Genomic DNA, 26,351 nt, shown 5'->3' on the forward strand with positions numbered 1-26,351 from the left:
GCGCGCGCCCCGCCCCGCCGTCGTGCTCGCGGGAGGGGACGGCGCCGCGCACGCGCGCTCTCCCCGCTCCCCCCCCCTCCCACCCGCGCGACGTGGAGGCGGAGGGGGAAAACGGGAGGGGGCGGGGGGGCGGTGTTCGAAAAATGCCCGCGGCCTCCCATTGGCCGGCGGCGCCGCCGGGGCCCGCCCCCCCGCCGCGCGCCGCCGCCACGCCCCCCTCCCGGCGGTCCCGCCTCCGCCCCTTTGCCCCTGCTCCCCCCCCCCCCCGCCGGTTCCCCCGCCGCCGCCATTAGAGGGGCCGCTTTGTGTCCGCCGGGCCTGCTGGTGAGTGCCCCCCGCCTGCCCGTCGGCGGGGCGGGAGAGGCCGGGGAGAGGGGGGACCGGGCCCGGTAGGCCGCGGGGTGGTGCGTGTGAGGCGCGGGGGCGGCCTGGCGGGGCGCGGGAACTCCCCTCAGCGCCCCCTCCCTGACAGGCCTGGGCGGGGGAGGGGGGCTGTCGTGACGAGTGGTGACGAGTCGCGACACGCTGCGCGGTGGAAGGGTGTTGTCGCGGTGGGCAGCGCGGCCTGCTTCCCCCCCTCCCGTACCCGGGGAGGCCGGGCTCGCCCCCGTCCAGGCCCAGGGAGGCGGCCCCGGCCCTCGGGTGTCGCCGGGCCGGGGAGGTGCGGACGCCGCGGCCGGGCCTGGCGGGGTGCGGGCCCCCGGCCCCTCGTTGTCTCTCACAAAGGAGGTACGGGCGTCAAAACCGCCTCTCCCACCCCGCTGACAGCCGGTAAACACCGGCGGGTGTGCCGTGGGCGGCGGGGGGAAGGTCGGCGGCAGAAGGGGCTGGTAGGGGTGCGGCACAAGAAATAATGGCTATTTATAAACTTAGGAAGTGCCTTAGCTCCCGCGGTAGCCTTCCCGCGTTTTGGTTGCTCAGTTGTGGTGTTTTTCCCTCCACAAACTCGCTTCATCAGAGGCCAGAGAAGTGCCGCCACTCGAGGAAAAGCTCTGTCCCGGACTTCAGTGTGGCTCTGCTTCCAAAAAGAAGCTCTTAATCCCTCTCGGTGCTGCTAGAGACGGACGCAGGCCTAAGTGTGAGACTACTAGGTACTTAGTTCCTCCCTGAGACCCTGTGGTGGTCACAGCCTGGTTGAAGATTGTTAATTACCTTCGTCCCCGTATTGCACGTGCTTTTCCCTAGCAAAGGCTATTAAATTCCAGTCTGGAATGGGACTGTTCCAGAGGGGCTTCCTTCGTTATCCTTATTGCCACTCTGGACTGTGGTTTTGGGTTGAAACTTTGCAAAGACTTATGGAGAGAGGAGCAGCACAGCAAAATCTGGTAAACTGGTGTAGCCCTTGCCAGGCCAGAGGGGCTCCACCAGCCTAGGGTGCCCGAGGACAGCTCCAGACTGGGCACGCTGTTCAGAACAAATCCTTCCCGCCTGTATTCTGTTTTCACAGTCACCGGTGTCTGCAAATCACGGAGGACTGCTCAGCCTGTGCTGCAGGAGGAGAAAAGTTAGATAATGTGGGGTTGTGGGTGTGTTCGCTCCTTTTGAAGTGTAGCAGAGACTGAGAGTTTGCTCATATCTGTGGTATTTCACAGGTTACTCTTTTCAGGAGTCTTTCTTGGCTGCTGAATTATTTCTGGGTTAACAAGCGTGTCACTTCTCAGTTCTTATCAGGCCTTTTGAGTAATAGTTGCACTCTGATTTCCAAGCATGTGACTTTTTTGTTTGTTTGGTTTTACCATAAATAGTATTTTTAGCATCTTCAAGAAATAGTTGGCCAACAATCTTTGGCAAGCAGCTATCTTATTGAGGGGGGAAAGGTTCAGAAGTGCTCGTGTTTATAAACAATGTCACACTATTAAGCTCCTCCATGTGAGGACAGTGTGTGTAGGGGGGATGAGAGGAGAGGAGGGTATCGCTGGTGATTTCAGTTAAAGAATTGAGGTGTTTTGATGGACTGGGCGGGAGAGCACTTCCCTTCCTCAGGAGGGACTTAGAGATTGGTGGACAGAGTGGGAAATCCTTGGAAATGAGGAATAGGTAAGGGGAAAAAAAAATACACATAATTTCTGTTGGGGGGAAGAACTTGGTGTAGTATAAAAAACATCTGCTGGCTTTTGTAGCCATTCTCCCCTTTACCTATGTGTGCCTCCGAATTAATTAGCTTTTCAGTGCATCGTGCACTTTCCTCAGGTAGTTGCTGCTTGAATTATTTTTGTTTTCAGAATATCGTTTTCTGTTTTCCCTTTCAATAGAAACTGATGTGTGAATCTTTTGTCAGTGTTCTGTTACAAGTGGCCCAGGGTTCTCTGAGGATTTTAACTTCCATGAGAGAGAATAAAAGAAGTTTTACATTGATGGACTCTAATGTGAGGTGTGAGTAGATTTTATATAGACTGCAAGGAAATCATAGCTTTTGTTATGTATAGTTTTGTACTATAGAATAACATGTGATGGCTGAATACGTAACAGTTTGGGAGAAGGGTTTACATAGTGGTTTTAAATGTAATCTATCTAAGCAAGGAGGATGTTGCCTATAAAAGGTTCTTACCCTGTTATGTAATGTTAGCAGCCTGAGTTTTCATTCAAGTGTCAGTGGTTTGTCAAAATTCATAATGTTGGATCCTGGAATTAAGATATTTCATCCAAGGCTATGAAACTTTCAGCAGTGGATTTTCATGTTGGAGTAGTTTTAAGTTTGTGACCTAAACCTGTTCTAAACTTAAAGCTGAACCCCGTGAACTCTAATATGGGCTATTTCATTCCTTATCCGCTCGTGTCAGTGGGAGCGCATGGAGAGTCTGGATCAAGGACCATACTAGCCAAAAATTGTTCAAAAGCTGTTGTCCCACAGAGGTTGTCACCGTCACAGTCCTGAGCATCAGCATGGAGAGGGTTTATTTTTAGACAGCTATGCAAGCAGAAATTCTGCTTCGTTTTAATCCCTTAGCTGAAGTTTTTGTAAGTTGCTAGGTATGATGGTGGCATAATTTAAGTTGCACGCTACCTGGCTTTGGCTGTGTGTTTGGAGACGTGAAGAAAAACTCCTGGGTATAGGAAAAGATGATAATCGAAGCCACAGAAACGATCTGCTGTTACTGTCTTCTGTATAGGTCAAAGATTGATGGAGAAAGAATCTGAAACCTTATATTGAGCTGGCATTCTTGGGGGTGAAGAATAGTGGAGGTGAGGCATGGGTTGTTACTTGTATTTTAATAAACATCTGTTGAGATAGAGCTGACTTTGAGTTCTGGTATTATATCCTGGCAGAGATGAGGCGCTGAGCTCTGTCCCAGGTGGGGAGGCAGAGCATCAATCTCGCTGTAGTAATGTGCCTTTTTTTTTTTTTTTTTTCTTTCTTCAGTGAAAGCAGCATCTGTGTGCGCAGAAGGGCAGTGTTTAATATTTGCTTTGCTCCATAAAAGTCAACAGGATAGGCAAGGTGTAAGTCAGGTTGCATTCGCGGCGTTTGGAGTCACAGGTCCAAATTCAGTGCTACCCTGCAATGAAAATGTATCTTTAGACTGAGAAAAACTCATCTTTGGGTCTCTGTGTGTAGGAATGCATGTGTTTGGATACTAGAAGTCTGAAAGATTTTCACTGTGCTCCCCTGAACCCTAACGTACTTGGGGTTTGTTGTTCCCCTCCTTAACGCTGTATAGGAAGGAGTGGATGGAAATAGAAACTGTAACGCTAGCCAAGCCAAAGAATTTCTTGCCTGGCAAGTGGTGAGCTATTGGATCTTTGTATTGGACCACTCTTCTTCTTTAATTGAAACAAGATGGTTTGTAATGCTTGTAGCAGCGTGGGGCTCAGATAGCCTGTAACAGATCTCTGGGAGACTCAACTGCAAGGGAGCTGCAAATGCAGCCCTCGTAGCTTAATCAGGAGGCAGGCGATTGAAAAGTCCGCTTAACTAGGACACCTCCCAGGAAATCGATGCAGCGTGGTGTCCGTAAGGATGGGGACAAAGTTAGCACAAAACTGGTTGAATGGCAACAAAAGCGATGGGAATGCCAGTTGTGAAGTAATGCTCAGCCAGATGTGAAACGGGAGTGAATTTCCGAGCAAGTTGCCAAATAAGGATTAGAAGTGGGGACTAACTCGTATTCTGTATTCAGTAAGATATTTTATTCCTCTGCACATTTTTAGGCTGTTTTAAATGACTAAATACTACTGGTCTGACTTAAGACAACAGGCAGCTTGGCAAACTGCAAAAACAAAAGGGAGATCAGTAAACACTAGAACATCTTTGTGTGTTTTTTTCCCTGTGACAGGCAATCAGCTGAGAACTTTTAACAGATACATTTTTTTAAAACAACTTTGTATCAAAGACGTTGCTGGATGATATATTCTGTATATCAATATAGATATTGAGGGTTTTGGTAAGGTATCTTCTACCTGAGCTGGATTTTTAGAAAAGAGCTTTGAGGTTTTCAGAGGGCCAGAAGCCTTGAAAAAGTTGGCTAACTTGCAATTTAGAAGGTAATATTTTGACATGTTTGGTTTGAATTTCCATTTTTGCTTTGTGAAAGTATTAACATTTCCTATGCTTTTTTCTGCAGCTTCTAAGACATTTAAATGCTCTTCATAGAATCATAGAATCTTTGAGGCTGGAAAAGACCTCTGAGATCATTGAGTCCAACTGTTAACCTATCGCTGCCAAGCCCACCACTAAACCATGTCCTCAAGCACCACATCTCCCTGTCTTTTAAATACCCCCAGAAATGGTGACTCAACCACTTCCCTGGGCAGCCTGTTCCAGTGCTTGACGACCCTTTCAGTGAAGTAATTTTTCCTAATATCCAATCTAAACCTGGCGCAACTTGAGGCCGTTTCTTCTCGTCCTATCGCTTGTTACTGGGGAGAAGAGACCGACGCCCCCCAGCTCCAGCCTCCTTTCAGGCAGTTGCAGAGAGCGATGAGGGCTCCCCTCAGCCTCCTCTTCTCCAGGCTGAGCCCCCCCAGCTCCCCCAGCCGCTCCTCCCCAGCCTTGTGCTCCAGCCCCTGCCCCAGCCTCGCTGCCCTGCTCTGGTCACGCTCCAGCCCCTCCATGGCCTTCTTGGGGTGAGGGGCCCAGCGCTGAGCACAGGATTCAAGGTGCAGCCTCCCCAGTGCCCAGCACAGGGGGATGATCCCTGCCCTGGTCCTGCTGGCCACGCTATTCCTGATACAAGCCAGGATGCCATTGGCCTTCTTGGCCACCTGGGCACACTGCTGGCTCATGTTCAGGCGGCTGTCCACCAACACCCCCAGGCCCTTTTCCACCAGGCAGCTCCCAGCCACTCCTCCCCACGCCTGCAGCGTTGCATGGGGTTGTTGTGACCCAAGTGCAGGACCTGGCACTGAGCCTTGTTGAACCTCATACAGTTGGCCCCAGCCCAACGACCCAGCCTGGCCAGGTCCCTCTGCAGGGCCTTCCTACCCTCCAGCAGATCAACGCTCCCACCCAACTTGGTGTCATCTGCAGACTTACTGAGGGTGCCCTCGACGCCCTCATCCAGATCATTGATAAAGATATTAAACAGAACTGGCCCCAGTACTGAGCCCTGGGGAACACCACTTGTGACTGGCCACCAGCTGATTTAACTCCATTCACCACCACTCTTTGGGCCTGGCCATCCAGCCGTTTTTTTACCCAGCCAAGAGTACACCAGTCCAAGCCATGAGCAACCAGTTTCTCCAGGAGAATGCTGTGGGAGACAGTGTCAAAGGCTTTACTAAAGTCCAGGTAGACAACATCCACAGCCTTTCCCTCATCCACTAAGCGGGTCACCTTGTCATAGAAGGAGATCAGGTTAGTTAAGCAGGACCTGCCTTTGATAAAGCCATCTTGACTGGGCCTGATCCCCTGGTTGTCCTGTACGTGCTGAAGTCTCTCAATTCTTCCGCTCAATTCAGCTTTAGAAACTAGTAGATAATTGCATGATAATCAATAGCCTGTTCTTGAAATCCGGTTACTTTGCTTTTTAAGCCTTTCTGATGATCAAACTTGCTTGTGTTGCTTGTAAGGTTGGCGGTTTTGTATCCCTTGACACCCTGGCATCAAATCTGCGAGAACATAGAAACTTTTCTAGCCCTTTTTGACCCAATTTCTAGACCCATGTCGTGTGCCGTATACCAAGTCATGTCTAAGAGCACATCTATCACCAGTGTACGTGTCGTGTAACAGTAAGTGGACACCCTTAATGGCACAGGATTGGATATGCTTTCTCATTTTTCCATTGCATATTTGTTTTCAGTCCGCTCAGCCTGTGCATCTTATCCCGAGTCCTTGTGGCTTGGTGTTTCTGCCAGCTTGACAGTTGGCTTGCCATGTTCAAGACCTGATTTTATCCTGAAATATTTTCCCTTGAATGAGACTGAAGTCTGAGATAAGCTGGAAAATCTTGTGGCCAGCAGAAATTCAAGGAGCCAGCCAAACTATTCCTCAAATTAACTTTTTTTTTTAACGTTCTTGTGTCTGTTACATTAGTGGAGGGACTCCAGTCTTCTGAAATATTATTCAAAATGTGTGCGTCTCACCTGAAGCCTCCTTTTTTTTTTTTTTTTTTTTTCCCCCTCCTTCAACCGTGTGCTGATAGCTCAGGAGGAAATTGCTATAGTTTTTCATAATAGTTTATGGAAAGCTACCCGTGTCTTTGACTGGACCTTCCATTAGTGGCCACTCGTTGAGCAGGGAGACTGGACACTATCAAGCATTCCTGCTCATCTAGAAATCCAGAAAGTTGGGGGGTTTTGTTGCTTATCAGCGGCTTGCTGGGTTACCAGCTTTGAAATGGCTAGTTTGTGATAGCTGGGGAACCTGCCAACCTGCAGTTCAAATAACCCTTAAGAAAAAATGACCCATTAATGCCTGCAGCAGTCGATAAGGGAAGACCGATCGATGTCCTCTACGTAGACTTCTGTAAAGCCTTTGACACAGCCCCACACGACATCCTTATTTCTAAATTAGAGATATATGGATTTGAAGGGTGGACTATTCGATGGATAAGAACTTGGCTGGATGGATGCGTCCGAAGAGTTGCAGTCAATGGTTCTATGTCCAGGTGGAGACCGGTGACGAGCGATGTCCCTCAGGGCTCTGTCTTGGGACTGGTGCTTTTCAATATCTTTATCAATGACATAGACAGTGGGATAGAGTGCACCCTCAGCAAGTTTGCGGATGACGCCAAGCTGAGTGGTGCAGTTGACACACCTGAAGGACGGGGATGCCATCCAGAGGGACCTGGACAGGCTGGAGAAGTGGGCCCATATGAACCGTATGAGGTTCAACAAGTCCAAGTGTAAGGTCCTGCACCTGGGTTGAGGCAATCCCAGACATGAGTACAGACTGGGAGAAGAACTCATTGAGAGCAGCCACGCAGAGAAGGACTTGGGGGTCCTGGTGGATGAAAAGCTGGACATGAGCCAGCAATGTGCGCTCACAGCCCAGAAAGCCAACCGCATCCTGGGCTGCATCAGAAGAGGCATGGCCAGCAGGGCGAGGGAGGGGATTCTCCCCCTCTACTCTGCCCTCGTGAGACCCCACCTGGAGCACTGCGTCCAGCTCTGGGGTCCTCAGCTCAAGAAAGATGTGGACCTTTTAGAGCAGGTCCAGAGGGGGCCCACAAAGATGATCAGAGGGCTAGAGCACCTCTGCTATGAAGACAGGCTGATGGCGTTGGGGTTTTTTGGCCTGGAGAAGAGGAGGCTCCGGGGAGACCTTACTGTGGCCTTCCAGTACTTAAAGGGGGCTTGTATAAAAGAGAGGGAGAGACTCTTTATAAGGGCAGATAGCGATAGGACAAGGGGGAATGGTTTCAGACAGAAAGAGGGGAGATTTAGATTAGATGTTAGGAAGAAATTCTTTACTCGGAGGGTGGTGAGGCACTGGCACAGGTTGCCCAGAGAGGCTGTGGGCGCCCCGTCCCCGGCGGTGTTCAAGGCCAGGTTGGATGGGGCCCTGAGCAACCTGGTCCGGTGGGTGGCATCCCTACCCATGGCAGGGGGGCTGGAGTTAGGTGATCTTTAAGGTCCCTTCCAACCCAAGCCATTCTATGATTCTATGAAAATGAGCGTGAGTAGCTATGTGAGGAGTTACTATCTGTACTTGCAAGGAACTTTTTGAAAAGGTTTGTATCCTGATGTTTGTTTCATTGCCGATGTGATTATTTTTTTTCTGGCAGTCAATCAGATTTAAGTGTACATGAGAGTTACCCAACAACCACCTTGAAAACCTGCATCCTCAATTGATGGCCTCTTCCCACTTTCTAAGCACGATATTTGTTTGTTTGACATTTGTGTAAATGCAAAACACCGTTGTTACTTTCCGGTTGTTTATTATTAAGAGTGATGCTTGCAGTCGTAGCTGCCGAACACATTTAAAGATGTCTTAGTATCCCATACATGAAATAGGGTGTCCAGGTGACAGTTGGTTTGGGTGACTTGATTTTTCCATTAAATAAATCTACCATTTTATTTGGAAGGGGGAATGAGAGTTTTTCTGCATTACTGTTGCAGAACCTTCTAGTCTTTTGCTTTATCTTTTGGAGAAACTAAATTCAGGCCCGTTTGTAGTTAACATTTCACATCCAGTCCAGAAAACTACTTTTGCTCCCTCTTTGGAAAGAAATAGGCTAAGCAAGAGCAGTCCTTGAGCTGTGATGCTTTCACAAAGTGGTGCTTGTGACTTTGCCCCTTGAATATCAGTGCTTTGAAGTCAGTAGAAGATTATCCTCCGGCCCCTTTGATTCCCTTGGCCTTTTGAGCAGGAGATGATCCAGGCATGGAAATGCAGAGGGAATCAACAAGCTCCTCTTTGGGTCGCTCTGAATTTCTGCTGGATGATGGCTTATTTGCATGTATTGTAGGCCCTGAAGTTATGAATTATGCTGTGTTAAGCTGCACTCTTGAGAGCAAAAAGAGTCAAATAGTTCATAGTGTGATCTAAACAAAAGTTTTCTTAGAACCTGGGGAATTTTAAGTCAAAGTTAGGAATGCTGTGTTTTCATGCATGTGACATACAGGTCACACAGTTTAAAAATAAATAAAACCCAGGACCAGGTCAGCCACAATTCATGTTTGTATGTGTGCATTAGCAATCCCAGGGAAAGCGTCTTTTGTAGGCCACAACCGATTTCCCTGAGGATGGATCTGTAATTGGTTATTTTAGGACTCACTTCAAAATGCTGGCGTTTTTTTAAAGGGCTTCAGGCTGTGCTTGCTAGAAAAAACATTTGATACTGAGCTGAAGCCCGGTGAAAATTTTCATTTTTCCTCTCATTTTCCACACTTGAGGGAGGAAGGTCCCTTAAAATAGGCAAAAAAAAAAAAAAACAAAAAACCAACCTTGGCTATAGTTTGTATGTTCTAGTTGGCTGTTAGTATATTTTTTCCTGTCCTGAAATTTCATGAGAAAGCTTCATTCATCTCATTTATTTTGTTTTTGGCATGTAGTGTGTTTTGATTTTTCTGTTTTGTCTCAGAAGAAAACATCCGGCCCTGTTACACTCCCTTGCTCTTACGGGTGCCGAGACAGGGCTAGTTCACTGTCATTTTTCAGAATGACTCTTCAGCGTCAAAGGAGAAGTCGTAGATGTTGCAGGAGCGGATTGACTGCCTTCAGCTGCCAGACGCGCTGCATTTTGAAGATGGCCAGATGAATGTCTCCCGTGGAAATGCTGCCTAGTGATGCGTCTAGTTCTGAAATGAAAATCTCTTGGTCGGTTGTGCCGTCGGCGTGTGCATCTGAGATGACACTGCACCCACCTGCAGTAGCAGTGGATTTAGTTTATTAATTTACCGGTTTATTATCTGGGGAGGAGATCCTGTAGGTACAATGATGTAGCCTCTGGTATCACCAGTTCTTGTGAACCGTTGTATCTTAACGTGCGTTCCCCTCAACTCTTTTTTTCACTGCCATTGGTTTCTGAATGGAAACTACCTACCCAGCTTGGAGGTTTAACAAAAGTGCTCCGAGCAGATGAGCTGGGTTTTGGTTTGCCTGCGAAAATAACTGAGGTAGAGAGAACCCCTGCGATCAATTAGGAGTCCCCACTGCTGAGTAATAAGAGGACTGTATTTTTGGGTGAAAATATGGAGTAATCGAGGTGGTATTGATGTGGTACAGAGCATCCACCCCTGCAATGGAGAATGCAGTGCAAAGTGCTGAAACCGTGGTGAAAATCACCTTGAAAACAGTGCCAGGAGTGATGTTAGGTCTCCGTTCAAGAGGAAGGCACTCAGGCTGGGGAAATACCTATTAGAAGTGAAAATTCATGGCAAGTGTCTGCCTTCTTGTCTGAGCAAAAGGAAACATCCAGAATAGGTAGAAATGGGGAGCACTTGGCTATTTCTTTGTAAGGAAGGGAAGAGGGCAGTCTGGAGCTTGATCTTCTGGTGGAACAGGAGAGACCGGGTCCAGCCGTGGTTTGCTAGAGGTAAAGTTTTGCTTTTGAGATTTTTAAAGCGAGAAGAGCAAGTGAATGAGAAAGTAAACCCCGTGTTTTGTGATGGAAATAGTGGAGCCCCTCTCCTTGGGAGAGGCTGATGCAGGAGGATGGGCAACAAGTAAGAAAGGCTGTAGAAGTGTAATGGTAGTAAGGGGTGGTGAGACTTGATGAGGGTTAAACTAAGCTTAACCCATTCGCGGTGCGTGTGTTTGGAGGAGAATTTCATAAAGCTTTAATTTTTTTGTAGAAGGTATGGAGACTGCTGTTTTGATGGTTATTTGCTTGTTCAAGGACTCATTCATTTCTGTAAACTGCATGGGGTTTAGTTTGGGAGCGGCATGGTTTGGTTCCCCGGTGTACGTATTCTCTGTCTAACAGATGTAATGGTTTAATTCCTTAGGCTGATAGAAGCTGGATCAATGTATCAGCTCCTGCTTTTACCCAAAGTGAATGACTTACTGGTTACCTCAACGCCTTACATTAGGCACAGTGCAATGTCTGCTTTTCGTTAACGCTTTCTGTTAATTTAAAGAGCTTCTTTATTCTTTCAGATATGTTTTAATGGAGCGGGCTGCAGGTCTGGCTTACACCTTTACCATTTCTGCTACATCCATAGCGCTCAAGTTTGCATACATGTTTTAGCATCTTTGTTGAATGCAAGTGTTGCTTGTCAGTTCTGTTAGCCATAAGCTGTAAGTCATTTATTCTTCTTTTCTTTTTAATCTTTAGTTTGTTAGATACATGGACGTAGATGTTTTTGTTTTGTTAATTTTCACACCCCATCTTTTCTGTACTTTAGGTTGACTCCTCACTGCACTGTGAAAACCATTAGGAAAAAGTCCTTGGGGTTAAAACCTGGGGCTCCACAGTGTTACCTGCACTTGGGGCTAGAAATTAATTTAAATGGCGACTGATCTGTCTGAAGCTGAACCCGTGCATCATAAGGCGCTTCCACTCTTAACGGGAGCTCAGCTGATCCACACGGACAAGTTAAGTGAGGTAGGGGCTGGCCCATTCTCCAAGCTTGCCCTTGGATCAGTCCTTGACTTCCAGTCCTGCTGAAGGTTACTCAGTACTCTTTTCTCCCCTGCTTGTAGGAAACTCGATTGGGAGTCTAATAAACCCTGTGGGCACTCTCCTTCCCCTTCCCTGCTTTCCCTGAGATGTTGTATTTGTCAAAATCCTCAAATGGTCATCTCATTTAATTTGGAATTGAAAACAAGTTATTTCTTTTATAACTGTAAAATGTGAAACTATCCTCTCCTAGTATGCTTCAGAGAAGCTGGTTTGAGGGTTACTGTCTTTTAAAATTCTGAAAAATCCAAATATAACCAGAGTATTTCTACATACGCTGCTTTGCTTTAATCCCATTTCAAAAACTTTCTGATTCTTTCCAGTATCTGTACTGATTTTTGTATACTTTTTCTAGAAAGTTGAAGACGACACGATGCCGATCCGTCGCTCAGTGAATTCTTCTTCCCGGGAAACTCCTCCCAAAAGCAAACCTGCTGAAGGTGAAGAGGTCAAAGCGGGTACGGTAATAGTTCCGTAGTGGATTGTTAATGTATATCCAAATGTAGGCGTGTGTTCTGAAACTCCTGAAAAAACCTTAGTGTCTTGATTAAAATATTACTAATGCTTAGCTTCTTTTCCCAGGCTTTTCCTGGATTATTAGGGAGTTGTAGTTTGCAGCCACTCTTTTCAGTCTGAACCCGTTTGTTTTGTCCTTCATATCCTGTGGCAAAGTCCTGACACTCCAGACATGAAAATATAACTAAGTATTGTCCCTTTTAAGTTTGTGCATTCTTTAGAGTAAAGGTAGAAATTGTGAAGTTTCAGTAGGAAGATGGCTTGAGATCGAAAGGTGGAGTTAATGAGTGGAAAACCAGCGTATTTAAATTTTTTTCTTTCTTTCTTTTTCTGAATGAAAGGATTTTACCGCAATGTGTCATAAAATCTGGTCCGATAATGTGTCTGGTCTTAGCACCTTCACCTCATTTTCTCAGAATGTGTCATTTCAGTATCGTATTTGGTTAGTTTCACTGACTTTGTCCTCTTTGGTGTCACAAATAAATAAATTACATGCGAAACTAACTATTAATACACTGCGTATTTTAAACGCGTGATGCCTCTATGGGAAAACAAGCACAGGAATGTAGCAGGAGTGCTTAAGCTCCTTCTCAGAGACAGAGAACCTGTCTACTGCGTGGAGCAGTCATGGTGGACAGCTTTTTATCCAAGAAGTCGGTAACGGCAGTTTATATGCATCTTATCTAGTAGGCAGCCCAGTCTCTAAGGCCCCTTCTCAGCTAAATATACTGGAGTTCATTTGCTTGGTAAGTTGATTTCTGACTGGGTTTGATCCTGCTGATAGACAAGTGCTTCTGCCAATCCACGTGGAATCTAAAGCTTCGCCAAGTCTGGAAAAATGTGATTGAATGGTTAAAATCCTTCAGGTGCCGCAGTGTGGGGTGCAGAAACAGCGGTGTCTGAAAACAGGCAGGTCATAAACAAAGCTACTTTTATGTATTTACCTAAATTTCTTGTAGAGATGTATGTTTTTGCACCTTTCTGAGTTAAAAGCACATCAACCTCAACCTAGGGGAAAATCTTAGTGTTTCATGGTACTGATTTCCTCCTCCCTTCCCCACCCAGGCCCCTCTGATGAGGGATGATTGCAACAGTAACTTCTGGAGTTAAGAGGGGAAGACTGGGGGAATTAGTTCATTGCGAAAATGCTACATGATGATGTTTGAAGTTATTCTGGCATTTGATGGCTGATTGCACCTTACCGAAGCTCTTTCATAGTTTCTTTCACTTCTTACGTTACATTCAAATCATCTGTTTAAATTAGAGAAAAGAAATTGTCTGGTGGGAAATAATTTTGGGGGGGGTGTCCTTAAGCTTTTTTTTTTTCCCCCTCTGCCTTCCTGAAGAATAGAGGCTGGTTTAAGGCAGTAACTTGATGTGTTTTCACATCTTTTAGATGCAGAAGTCACCTCTGAGGAATCTGCCTCTCTTGGGGAAGAACAAGAGAATGAAACCCTGCCTGCTGCATCCAGTGAAGCAGAACAGCCAAAGGAACCTGAGAATGAAGGGAAGGGGGAAACAAAGTCCTCAGAAGAAACCAAAAAGGAGTAAGGCTTGCTTAGTGCTGAATTCAGGGATTTGGGTAGGATTCTGAAGAAAGTCAGGCTCTAGAGACAGAAAAGATGGTGGGAGAGATGGGGAAAATAGGATGGGTCCTTTAAAAAGGTGCTCGTATTTCTCAGGAAGAAGCTACCAATCAAGTGTAGCTGCTGTTCTAGAACCTGCGTGAGGCTGAATATCAAGATAGGGTCTCTTTCTTCTAATAGAAACATCAAAATGTTCTTTAAATTATTTTCAATGTCAGATGTTCTGGGCTTTTGTTTTGTTGTTGTTGTTCTGCTTGTTGGCTTGTTTTGCAGTTTCTTTTGTCTTACTATGGCTTTGTATTTTTCCTAAGCGAGAAGGATCAGTCTAAGGAAAAGGAGAAGAAGGTGAAAAAGACTATTCCTGCGTGGGCTACTCTTTCTGCTAGCCAGTTAGCTAGAGCACAGAAGCAAACTCAGATGGCTGCCACCTCACGTCCCAAAATGGATGCTATTTTAACTGAGGCCATCAGGGTAAGCAGGAGACAAATGTTTCTTTTGTTCATCTGTCGCAAAGCAGAATAATTTGTGCACCTAAAATCCACAATTTCAGCTTGCTGATGGTACGGATGATAATGCTGTCCTGTTAAGCAGGAAACTTACTGTGTAAGACGCGTATGCTTCTGCCTGGAAGCCTGTGGAGCTGAAATGTGAGTCCATGATCATGATGATGAGGGGCCCCGTAGCTTATTTCTTTGTTTAGAATTTGTTTCCCCCCTAATTACATTATTAGAAACAGCTAGGATGACATAACCTGGTTGATTCCTGTCATCTTTTAATTTGGTGTGCCTTCTAGGCATATTTAACTTGATTTACCTTGATTAATCCATCTATATGATACATTTTTTTTTTCAGCGCTAACTTATGTTAATTCAGGACAGATGGAAATACTGTAAACTAGCATTCCAGAGTGGTGTTGGTCTTGGTTTACTGCATCCCTTCTGGTTGTAAGAAGAGACCTGTGCTGTTGTAGTTGCGCTGCTGCTCTCCCCTTGAGGCTTGGTTCTCGGAGGCCTGGACTCCACCAGCCTTAATTGCAAGATGGCCTTTCCAGCTGCTCTATCTTCAAAATATGAACTTCAACTTAGGTTTTTCACTAGTTTACTAATGTCAATCCTCCAACGTCTTAAAAAAACCCAAAACATTGGCAACTCGTTCTGACTTAACGATTACTCTGTCTGACTTACCAGTTGTGCAGCGTTGGTTTGCCAAAAGGTGACTGTATTTTGTAATAGCATGTAGTGTTTAAGCGATTACATGTAAGTGCTTCAGAATAGGGGAGTAGTTGATACGTGCTTGCTGTGCTGCTTTTGTGTCGTCTGCCCTTCAGCTACTCTGAAGGGGAAAGTTAAGTATTTTGTTAGTCATATTTTATACTCTTGAGTCATTGTGGGGAAAAGGCCGGCCCTGACATCCTGTGCCAGCGTGCTGGCATACAGGCATCAGTTCAGTCTCTGTTCTTCCAGACCCACAGCGAGATAATTGGAGGGCAGGTGGTTTCTGCTAACTTTTTGCTTCTGTTTCAGGCGTGCTTTCAAAAGAGCGGTGCATCGGTCGTTGCAATACGTAAATACATCATCCACAAATACCCTTCCCTGGAGCTTGAGAGGAGAGGCTATCTTCTAAAGCAAGCGTTGAAAAGGGAGCTGGAGAGAGGAATCATTAGACAGGTAAGAGTTGCTTTGTGGAGCAGCACTGGAGGTGGTATTACTGAATTACATAGGAGTTTCTTAAACTCCGTTAGCAGGTCTCTGGGGTGATCATGTTCTCCCTCATGGAGGTTAATCAACCTCTGTCTCCACTTAGTCGCTGACAGAATTTCAGCATTGTTCTGTCAATCGGATACTTTGCATGGTTGTCTTTTGTGCAATTTATGACCGTTTCTTGGTGTTGTGTCATATAGCATTGCAGCAGCATGTGTCTTCAAACAGAGTCTAACACCGTCACTTCTGCAGCAGCATGTTTCTTTTACCACTATACTTTATGCCTGTGATATCTGTTAGGGTCTCCTGGTCAGGACAGCAAGGTACGTTATTAATGTCTGGCTGTGGTTTCTGATCTTAGTGACATTTTAGTGGGTTCAAATCAGGCCTCTGCCATAACAGCCCCTCGCCAGGGTGACAGCGCATTCAAAATCTGCGTAATGATGTCAATTAGTCTCTTTCATGTTGTTATTTTTGTTAAAGAGTTACTTTGTTAAAGACTGAAATGGACTTTCTTTTGAACTAGGTGAAAGGAAAGGGAGCTTCTGGGAGCTTTGTGGTGGTGTCTAACGCGGGAAAAACTGTTCCAAAAGCCAGAGACAGAAAGGTAAGATGGATCACTTTAAACAATACTCTGAAAAATCTTGCACTGAAACACATGTATCTGACGAAAAGCAGCCTAACCCCAACCCAAACAGTATTCTTCTCCTTGCCGTACTTTTTCTCCCCAAGTACAGTAATTAAAACACCCATTCCACTAAAATCAGAATCAGAAAGCTAGTATGAGAAATTAAGACCAAGTAGAATAATCAAAATCTTAGTTTTAAAATGTTTACATTAAACCCCTAGGCTTTGGTTCAGAGGCAGAAAACTGAATAACCATGAAGCTCCTCTTCTGTCTTTACCTGGTAGAGAGAGATGCCTCTCAGGTATTGTAAGAGAGCTTTATGCTACTGCTGTTTCTGTTATATCTGTTGCATGAGTAAATGGAAGACTTCAGTCTTCAGGACTGTCAGATGAACATTTTTCCATCAGCCGTGAGGGCAGAGGGAGGCAGAAGATGATGTCCTAAGGCTTTTGGAAGAAAGCTGCTAATGTTGGGTGTATATTGTTCTGAGGCAGTAAAATGTGATGTGGGGTTTTTTGGGTTTGTTTTTTTTTTTTGAGCCTAGTCCTCACAATTAGTTGTGGTTCCAGCACCGCTGTCCCTACTGTGCTGGGTGTATGAAACACATTTCTAACACTGCAGTTACAAAATGCTTAGCTGGAATTGCCGATCCCCTTGCATCTTAGACGGGTGAACCCAGAGAGTATTGTAACACCTTGGTGCTTATCTCTTGGCTACTGGGGAGACCAAAAGTCCTAAAACAGAAGGAAACAGTGACACACTTGGTACTAGGGCACTGAAGGAAACCAATTGCAGTGTAACTTCTTTTTAAATAGAGCTCACTGGCTCCACGAGAAGTTTAAGCAAGGCACCTGATACCAGCTAACACATCACTTTTCTTGTCTGCAGCATATCGGTGTCTTTGTTCCTAGTTACTTTCTCTGTGTCGCAGCAAAACAAATAGCTTGCTTTTGTTTTCCGTGAATTCAGCTAGCAGTCAAGCAGCTGTCTGGGTGAGCAGCACCCTCACCCGTTTGACTGTTTGCAAAGCTGCTGTTCAGCATCAAAATCATTAAACTTCAGCACATTTCCCCACTGTCTTTTCTGTATAAAGAACAGAGCATTTTTTTTTTTCCTGATCATCCCCTTCTCGTAGTGACAAAGGGATGGAGGAAAATTCAGAAGGGAGCATTGGCTTCAAACAAGATTTCACTCTGTCATCTGAAAAAAAAAAAATGCGCTCCTGTTTAGGTGTTCATTTTTGGGAAGATTTGACCTGTGTAAACAGGTCTTGCCTTTGGTTTTTACATTTCGTGTCAGCCTGAATCATTTTCACCTCTCTCATTGAAGGGTAGGAGAGGAAAATGTCTATAGAAACAGGAAGGAAACCATTACAAATACAGACGTTGTTAAATACTCAGCAATTTATATTTGTAAAGCTTTCCAAAGACTCCTATGAAAATTCCAGCCAAATTTGCTTGATTTTACTTAAACTGCTAAACTTTTGGAATTGTTGATTTATAGAACTGCTTTACAGAACTTGATTTTCCAGATCTGTGGCCAGTGTCAGGAGCACTTCTCCCCACCTGTGCATTGCTGGTTCAGAAAACCCAGAGTTTTAGGCCCCACTGATGCGTAAAAGTATGTGTATTTCAGAAAAGCACTTCCGCTTCGACTGCGGAGCAACAAGTCAAGCTGGAAGATATCCTGCCGCTGGCTTTCACCCGCCTTTGTGAGCCGAAGGAAGCTTCTTACAGCCTGATCAAGAAATATGTGTCTCAGTATTACCCCAAACTCAAAGTAGATATAAGGTAGGTGCAGGAGTACGCTTTTGCAAGCGGAGCTGCAGAGGAGCGGTGAAACGCAGCCTTCCTCTGGCTTTGCCTCACGTCAGGGAGATTCGGTTCAGTATTTCAGCAGGCAGCAGACAGGTGGTGCTCTGCGTTGTAGAGCCTGCAGGAAGGCTTGAGGAAAAGCTCTGCCTTTTTCTGCATCCCTCCACACCCAACCTTTGTTCCTGACGCAGAGATCAGCCTTGCTCTACGCACCTCCGCCCTTAACCAAAACCAGATCCCTTTAGCTGCCTGGATGCGAAGGCCTCTCCCTGGGATCTTGCCCCACTTGGTTCTGGATGCTTTAGCTGGCACAGTAATCTTTAAGTTTGCCCATACGGAGTGGGTCAAGGTTTGGGGAGGAAGCAAATGTAGGAGAACCCTGTGGGTCACCTCCTACAGGGGCTTGTACTCAATCCCTTGTTTGTCTGCGAGCTGACTGACTCATTGCCCACCGAGTCCAAACGTGCTTTTCAAAATGAGTAAATCCTTCCAAGTGAAGCTTGTCTGTTTCTGGATACGCAGTTACACCGAGAAAGCATTGCAGTTGAATTTCCGCTAACTTACGTTGTTCTTCTCACGTAATCAGCACTTGCTGACAGATCTCCATTTAAAATGTCTGTATGTAGGCAGCTACCACTTGTAAGTACCGCTCTGCTCACACTCTGTATAAAGCGTTGTTTCTCTGTTTGTTATTTAAGCTGTCAGCGTGTGTCAGTAAAGCTTTATCCTCCTGTATTTCAGACCCCAGCTGTTGAAGAATGCCCTGCAGAGAGCTGTAGAGAAGGGCCAGTTAGAGCAGATCACAGGGAAGGGAGCGTCTGGGACATTCCAGGTCAGAGCCAGAGTTCATCTTGTTTTGTTGACTGTACTGACCACAAGCCTTGGATATAAGTTAACGCACCCTCTCCCCTCCCCGAGTTTCATTGGGTACACCTTTCTTTAGCAGCCTGTCATATTCAGGAGTTGTCAAACTATGAAGCGGTAGGACTCTTATTCTCCTCTTGGTCTACATTTCTGGAGCAGACCCCCCCGCCTCCCTTGCTTAGCGTGCTCCACACGCTGCTTCAGCTCTGACTCACTAGCACAGTAGGGGAGATGGTGGGGTAAGCTTTCCTTTCCATCACTAATTGTGAGTGCAGTAGGTACCCCAGATGTCTGCAACGTCTTTTTCTCTTGTCTATGCCGTAGAAGTCTCTTGGGTACATTTGGTCTGTGGGATGGAGGAAGATCTGATTTATTCCCCTTCCCTGAGTGACAGGCCCTTAGATTGCCACATCCTTGCAGTGTATTTGGGGACTAGGACAATGTGTTACCGATGAAAAGCACTCCAGGCCAGTTGACTGAATAGGCCTGTCCTCCCAATTAAAGCTGGGAGAGCAGCGTTCCCTGTGCAGTGTTTTAATATAAAACGTATCTGTGCTAATGCAGGAGCGCCGACCCACCTGGTGCAGAGGAGCTTGTCCTGACCTGGTTTGGGAGAATTTTGTCTTGATGCTTTTCTCTTCCTCCTTGGAAAATAGCTGAAGAAATCAGGGGAGAAGCCCCTGCTGGGTGGGACTCTGATGGAAGACGCCATCCTGTCTGCTATTGCGGCCATGAACGAACCGAAGACCTGCTCCACCACAGCGCTGAAGAAGTATATCCTGGAAAACCACCCAGGGACCAACTCCAACTTCCAGGGTAAAGTACCGATCTGTGTAACGCTTCTCTTTTTCGTGCTGAAAGAGCGTCCTGCAGCTGCAGATGTGTCTGTGCAGCACCTTTAAACTATTCTGTTGAGCTTGCTGGGGAGCTGACAGCTGCTCGGCTCTTTGTGCTGCAGAGATGCTCAGTGTTTTTAATTCCCATTAGTTCCTTTCAAGCCCGACAAAGGCTAGTTTCCGAGACATAATGCATGTTTCTCTTGTCTAAGGCACGTTCCCAGGAAGGGGGAAGAGTATTCAAGTACTTCATTGTTCTTAAATCACTAAGTTGATTTCATCTGTCTCCCTCTATTTTGAAAGGCTACAGCTTGGCATAAATGCAGTTCCTAGTTGCTTTTTATTTAGAGAAGTTTTATTGTCTAACTTTTAAAAAATTCACCAGCACCCCTCTTACTGATTTGTTTGAGCTCCTTCTTTGGCTCTGATTTTAAAAGGTCAAGCAAGTGAGGAGAGAAACTAATCCTGCTGTATTTGGGAAGGGATTTGGCATGTCTTTGTTCCCAGGAATGACACTAAAGTCTGTTTTGACTTTTGCATTAGCAGAAGCAATACTAACAGAGACTTTAAAGCAGATCTTCTAATGGCTCGTTTGCATTATATGGTCCGAGCTCCGATGCAGTCATTTAACCGAGGCTGGAGGTCATTTGAAGCAGGATGAGCTCGCAGCAGTCTCCACTAGAGTCAAACCTAAAAGGAGATCAGTTTGTTACTGTGGTGTCACTGTGCGGGTGCCATTCCTCAGGACACGGGGCCGGAGAGCAGACTGCTGATCCCGCACTCTTCACCTGGAGCTGAAGCACGGCGTCACCACGGCTATTTGATGCAGGGCTTACTGACATACAGAGGAGCGCAGGTTCCCTCGCAGCGTTGTGGGCTAAAGAAGTTGCCTGAGGCCTTCTGCCAATTCGAGACTGATGTCAAGTGTGACTTCTTAATCTTGGGGCAGGGAGGAGAGTTTCCAGGCTTACTAAGCCCTTGCATGATTTATTTTCAGGACCGCTGGAAATTGCCCTGGTCCTTCGAGGCCTGTGTTTAGCCAGCCTCCAGTGCTTGTCAGTCTTGCAAGTCAGATAAGGAAATTTCAGCTTGCAATCTGTTGTTTTCTTTCTCCTTCCATTACGTAAAAGGAATTGTGATGATCTCTGCTCTGTTTTAAGAGCAACCGGAGGAAGATCTGGTGAGATGTAAAAGCAGGCGGGTACGCACTGCAGAGCCAGCGCTCTGCACTCCTCCCCATTTTATACCTCATAACTGGACCTGACTGGAGTCAAATCCTTTACGTGCTGCTATTGATCTCTGGTACCCAGAGCAAACACAGCCTTATGGCTTATGTGTTGCTCCTGTTTATAAAAGTGTGGGGTTTTTAAAGAGTTCTTGAACTATGACAATCCTAATGTTGCAACGCTCATGATTTAATGGCTACAATCGACTCAGTTAGCTGTGGAAGCTCTTCCAGTGCCATTCAAAGTAAAGCATTTCAGCAGAGGTAGCCTGTAAGCTGGTGAAGGTATGGCGCTGTCCCAACTGATTCTTTTGCTGTGCAATGTCAGTTCTTGATAAAAGCCCGTTTCAGGAGTGTTGAGTAAGTGGTTGGAGTAAATACCTTCGCATTAATCGTACAGAACAGATACGGGTGACAGTTCAGCCTGCGTGTTTCTTTGGATTTTTCTCTTGCCATTCCTCAAGTGAACCTCTTTGGAATGTGCTTGAGGGCAGGCCTTGTTTTTCCCTTGGTTCGGAGGGAGCTAAATATGTAAACGGTCCCTCTAATTCAAGCTGAAAATGGTTTTGAACTGACTAAGCAACGTCAGCCCTTTGCCGGAGACAAAGATCCCCTGTACTTGCACAGTTTCGGTTACAATTCTTACACAGTGCACAGTGGAACAGAAGACTGGAATCAAAAGTGCATTTGTCATATTTCTAGACCAAATATTTTCCCTTTAAAAGAAAAAACACAGAACAGGGAAAGATGCACCACATGTGAAATTTGGAACAGGAGGAGGGCAAAAGCAGGGTAAAGACTTATTTTAAAAAACACTTTGGAGAACAGGCTGAAGAAAGCCGAGACTTGAGTTAAATTTGGACAGAAGTAGTTACATGGCACTCTTGAATGCATTTATAAAGGAGGATCCCTTGATCGTGCCATCAAAAACCTGCACTGTTCTTGACTTCTTCCTTTGGAGAATTTATAACCACACTTGCTACGTGGTCAGGAACAAACACTTGTATCTTCTTTCTAAAAATTAACTGCAAGAGGATTTCCCTTTAAATAAGACGTATTAAAACTTCTAAACGCAGTGGTCTAGCTGGGTCTTACACACAGCAGCTGCTCTTTGCTGAGTGCAGAAGGAAGCATGCGGTGATGTCTTCACGAGTCTCGGGTCTCCAGTGCTGTTTCGTTCCCCTGCAGGTGTCCTGGGCAAAGGAGACTTCATCCTGACTCCATCTCTGATTTCAGAGGGCGCTGCAGGGAGCAGTAAGGTTAGACAAGTGGATAAAGATAGTAACACAACCTTTCTCTGTTGTTTTTTTTTTTTTTTTTTTTTCCCCACAGTGCATCTACTGAAGAGAACCCTGCAGAAATGTGAGAAGAATGGCTGGATGGAGCAAATTTCTGGAAAGGGCTTCAGCGGAACCTTTCAGCTTTGCTTCCCTTATTATCCTAGGTAAAGAGCTTGACTGTAAAACGATGTTCAGGAAAAGTGTCAGATAGTTCAGCCAGATAGCAGTGCTGAAGTTCATAGGCCAGCCTCCTGTATACAGGCAAGTTTGTGGAGGGTTTAATAACTGATGAACCACAACATTATCACCCATACTGCAGATAATGACATTACTTGGGTGTCTGACTGTGAGTGAACGTAAAGCTGACTTCGTTAGCAAGGGAAGCTTTTAAGGGCAACAAAAATATTGGGCTTGATATTCGTGGCGATGCTTTTTTTGCAGGATGGGGGCTATTTAAGTGTTCCCATGCTAAAACAAACTCACATGAGCAGGTAGATTGTGTTGTGCTTCTTAATGCAAGGGTGCTCATAAAGAGCAGGACCTGGCTGTTTGCCTTTCTTAATGCTGATGTGGAGGAGAGGTGGGAGGCAGGAAGATGACCTAGATTAGCTTCTGTGGGACTAAAACAGCCTTTCTTCTCCTGCTGCGAGTGTATATTGTGCTGGGCCGCGTGGAGCCCAGGGATGGTGACTTAGTGTCCCATGAAGAGCCAAATGGCAGCGTAGTCATTAAAATCTCTGCTTCCCACCTTCTTTTATTGCATACATACAAAGTCCTCGGTGGCTTCAGCCTGCGTTCAGAGTCACCAAAGTCTGATCTTGTCCCTTTGTGGTCTGCCTTCCTGTGTTTGCACAGAAGGAGCAACGAGGAGAGAACTGGAGACAGGGCAGCTTAGGGCTGGGGCGTTCCTGGTGACTTACAATCTGTCACACTTCTGCCATCGCAGAGACTAAATAACGTTGGTTTTGGACAGCGGCAGACACAGAAGTCTTGGGGGTATTTCTGGATTAGGCTCGAAGCTGGAACCTTAGAGGAGGGTAGGCAGCGGTGCCTGATGAAAGCCAGGGTTACCCAAGGCTTGCTGACCTTGGAGTCGTATCCTTAGAAGTCAGTCACGCTCTGACAAGAACCCTCTTGTAGCCCAGATGTGCTCTACCCAGAGAAGCAACAGGACGAGGACTCTGAGGAATCTGATGAGGAAGAAGAGGAGGAATCCGAGGAGGAAGAAGAATCCGAAGAGGAAGAGTCTGAGGAGGAGGAGCCACCACCAAAGAAGAGGTATGGCAGCATGAGAGATATATGGGCTCCTTTGGATGAAATAAAAGTGACTGTCACAGCTGTAGAGCGCACAGGTTTGTCTCTTGGTGTGGTTATTTATCCACAAGGCCGTTGCTCGGAGGTGTTGGAAGAAGAAGTTTCTAATTATGCCTTGCTCCAGAGATGATGATCTCCCCCATTCCATAATTTGAAGCTTGCCTCTTTCTTCCTCCAGATGAGAAAAGAGCCTGTATTTATTCTTTGTATTGATTTTAGTCTCCTAAAGTCGCCTTTTGTGCTTTATGAAAGCGTGACATTTCACATGGGACTCTTTGTATTTATTAAGCGTTTCCTTAGGAAGACTTTTCCCTACAGTATTACTTGCAGCTCTGTAGCCAGATATGAAACCTGCCTTCCTCAGAATGTGGATTTAAGATAAGTGGTGTTCGTTAAGTAATAAAGTTCCATTTAGAGAGGAGAGATAGTGCTTAGGTCTCTTAATTGTTCTGACAATTGGCTTTGATTGTCATTATTTGTATGTTTATATGCCTGACGAAGGAGTTTGAAACCTCACCGGCAGAGCACTGTGTTGTTGAGAAGTGCTTAGCATGGCAAGGTCCACCAGAGGAGTTCTTGCTCTTTGGGATTTAGCTAATGAGATGTACTGCTGCATAAAGGAACACCCGTGGTAAAGAACAAGGATGCCAAGATCTGCTTCGTTTATGCAAATTGACGCCAGCAGCTCTGCTCTGGTTAGCATTTGCGCCTCCACTGAGATCTTGTGCTGTCTCTTTCTGACAGGATGCAGAAGAGGCCGCCTCCAAAATCACAGAGCAGGGCCCCTCCGATGAAACGAAGAGAGTCCAAGCCCAAGCCAAGAAAAACCCCCGCAGCCCACCGGGGGAAAGCAAAGCCCCCTCCCAAGGTTAAAACCCCTGCTAAGAAAGCCAAACCAGCAGCCCCGGCCATCAAGAAACCCTCTGGTGGCAGCTCTTCCAAGAAACCAGCAGCCAGTGGGAGGAAGGAGGTGAAACCCTCTGCCAAGGGCAAATCCACCATGAGGAAATCTCTCCGGGCAAAAAAGTAAAATTTTTCCACTGTCAGGGAATCCCATGGTCAAATCCACAATCTTGTTTTATAAGTCAACGTGCATTTGTATTTTAGTTCTGATGCTTAAACACTTCTTTAATTTTTATTTTTTTTTCTTGAATGATGGGGAAAAAGCTGAAAACTAAATCAAACCAACCCGAGCATTTGTTAGATCTCAATGCTGTGCCTCGTGCCTGCCCCTCCCCTGGAACAAGTCATCTTTAGTTTCTGCAATAATTTTAGGACTTTTCTAGGACATACATAATCTGTACATTTTACGGTGTTCCTCTTGGGTTCGGGGGGGAGGGTTGGCTTTTAAAAATTCTTCAAAGAAGATCTTTATATCTTTAGACAGCAGGAACAGGATGATTGGGGGAATGTGATTCTTAATGAGAAGGTACAACGGCAGAAGAGTCCTCCCTAGATCCCCTGCATGACGAGGTCCTTAACGCTTCTGTGAAGAAGCAGTGTATATACAGCACTTGCACTGAGTCCCGGCGGTGCTTCTTTCTGCTCGGCCGTTAGAGCGACAGGCTGAGGAAGTGGCGCGTTCGGCTCCTTCAGGCCAGCAAGGTTTGTTTGACGGTGAGTCAGATCTTCAGTAAACTGAGGCTGCAGCGTCTACTGATCGTCTGAAGCCTCCAAAAGGGGTAGATCTCCGTTAGGCGGGTGATTTGAATTAGTGTTTCCACGCCACATCTGTTACCTTAAAACCAAAATATATAAAAGTCTTCTTGAATCCAACTTTCAAATGTTTTTAAGAGATGAAGAGCCTGAGTTTTGTCACCTCTTGTTTACCCTTTTTTAAAGAGAAGTTGGAGAGCTATACGATTGCTAAAGTAGAGATGTTGATAAGTGAAGAACATGCAGTTTGCTAAAATAAAATGAAACTAGATTCCAGGCCCGCTTTGTGTGTCCTTTCTCTTCCCCGCCACAGCTTTCTCCTCCTGGAAATGTAGAGAGGAGGGAATTACAGTCACCGTGGATTGCTGCAGAGGCAAATCTTTGTTAAAAGTACATTGCCAGCGTGAAAGAGTGGGGCTGTTTTAGCCTGAGCCCCTGCCAAGCTCTGTAGTTGGACCAACTTGTGACCTTTTTCTTCTCCGTTTTCTCTGGAGACAAAGGTGAGTGAGAATAAAGCGGAGTTTGAACCTCTTGCTGCTCCTCTTCTCCCTCTGCCCCCCGTCAGCGGCCAGCGGGGACAAAAAAGACCAGTTGAAATCTTCCCCCCTCTGCCCTGCTCGACGGAGCAGCGCCCGCGTTCAACGCGCGCTCCGCCGCGCCCCCGGCCCTCCCTTGGACAGGGCGAGGCCAGTGATTCGAGTGTGACCTGACGGTCTTTTCACTTAACGTGCTTTTGGAAAGAGCTTTGCACCTACCGTGCCGAGAGGAGTGGAAGCACCTCTAGAAATAAAATGCAAAAAAAAAAAAAATAAAAAAGGAGAAAATAGCCTTATTGAATTTATTCTTTTCAGTTGCCATCCCAGTGTGCTACCTCTAACAACTGGGAGTTTAAAAAATTCTTCTAGAAATGCCCTGTAACGAGGGTGCAAACAGCAGGTTAATGAAAATCACAGCTTGGGAGAGTGAAAGCTCCGATCGAAGAGTAACCCGCAGGGATGTCAAGCAATTAGAAACATTAGTTAATGGCTCTTTCCTAGGGCTACTTGTACCGAAACAGTGGGTTTTGTCGGCGTTTTCCTCCAGGCAGCGCTACGGTGAGCCAAATTTGGGAAACGGCTCCTCTCATCGATAAGATGTAGGAGCCCTCACCCAGCTGTGGGGCATTTTGCAACCTCCCTCTTCCCCGTAACGTTCCCAAACCAACAACCCCATGGGTATTTGTTAAAACGCTGGTCTGGATAACTGATTTTTTGCACGTGAGCACGGCTTAATTTTGCTGTGGGGCGCCTCGAATTGGAGCGTTGTGCTAAAACCAGCCATTAGCTCCCTTGGTCACCACCAAACTCTTTTTGGTTGTGGCTTTAATTGCTAATTAGGTGATTTCTGCGCACCGAGCCAAAAAAAAAGCCGTGGGTCTGGTTGTATTTA

General features: G+C 46.0%; 1 protein-coding gene across 6 annotated transcripts; it reads left to right on the forward strand.

Moving 5' to 3' along the window:
• The first annotated feature begins 196 nt into the window (after positions 1-196).
• Positions 197-25,199, forward strand: HP1BP3 (heterochromatin protein 1 binding protein 3). Of its 6 annotated transcripts, XM_087755744.1 has the most exons (15): positions 267-324; positions 10,982-11,122; positions 11,230-11,429; positions 11,860-11,962; positions 13,417-13,567; positions 13,918-14,077; positions 15,130-15,273; positions 15,833-15,913; positions 17,570-17,724; positions 18,490-18,580; positions 19,269-19,428; positions 22,006-22,117; positions 23,094-23,231; positions 24,012-24,293; positions 24,651-25,199. In XM_087755744.1, the coding sequence occupies exons 3-15, from the start codon at positions 11,334-11,336 to the stop codon at positions 24,721-24,723; spliced, it is 1,746 nt and encodes a 581-aa protein (XP_087611870.1). In that variant the 5' UTR covers positions 267-324; positions 10,982-11,122; positions 11,230-11,333; the 3' UTR covers positions 24,724-25,199. The 6 variants fall into 6 exon arrangements, with proteins under 6 accessions (XP_087611867.1, XP_087611872.1, XP_087611870.1 ...); XM_087755741.1 differs by lacking the exon at positions 10,982-11,122 and having other exon boundaries at positions 197-324; XM_087755745.1 differs by lacking the exons at positions 267-324; positions 10,982-11,122 and adding an exon at positions 711-729.
• The last annotated feature ends 1,152 nt before the right edge of the window (positions 25,200-26,351 follow it).

This window comes from Nipponia nippon, unplaced genomic scaffold, assembly GCF_047370975.1.
Source record: "Nipponia nippon isolate SJK-2023a ecotype South Korea unplaced genomic scaffold, ASM4737097v1 scaffold_19, whole genome shotgun sequence".
Taxonomy (NCBI): domain Eukaryota; kingdom Metazoa; phylum Chordata; class Aves; order Pelecaniformes; family Threskiornithidae; genus Nipponia; species Nipponia nippon.

Coding starts and splice junctions, on each gene's coding strand:
- HP1BP3 (XM_087755741.1), top strand. CDS start 11,334: ATGGCGACTGATCTGTCTGAAGCTGAACCCGTGCATCATAAGGCGCTT. Junction 15,274..15,832: donor AGAGAGGAATCATTAGACAG/GTAAGAGTTGCT, acceptor CTTTTGAACTAG/GTGAAAGGAAAGGGAGCTTC. Junction 22,118..23,093: donor TGCTTCCCTTATTATCCTAG/GTAAAGAGCTTG, acceptor ACCCTCTTGTAG/CCCAGATGTGCTCTACCCAG.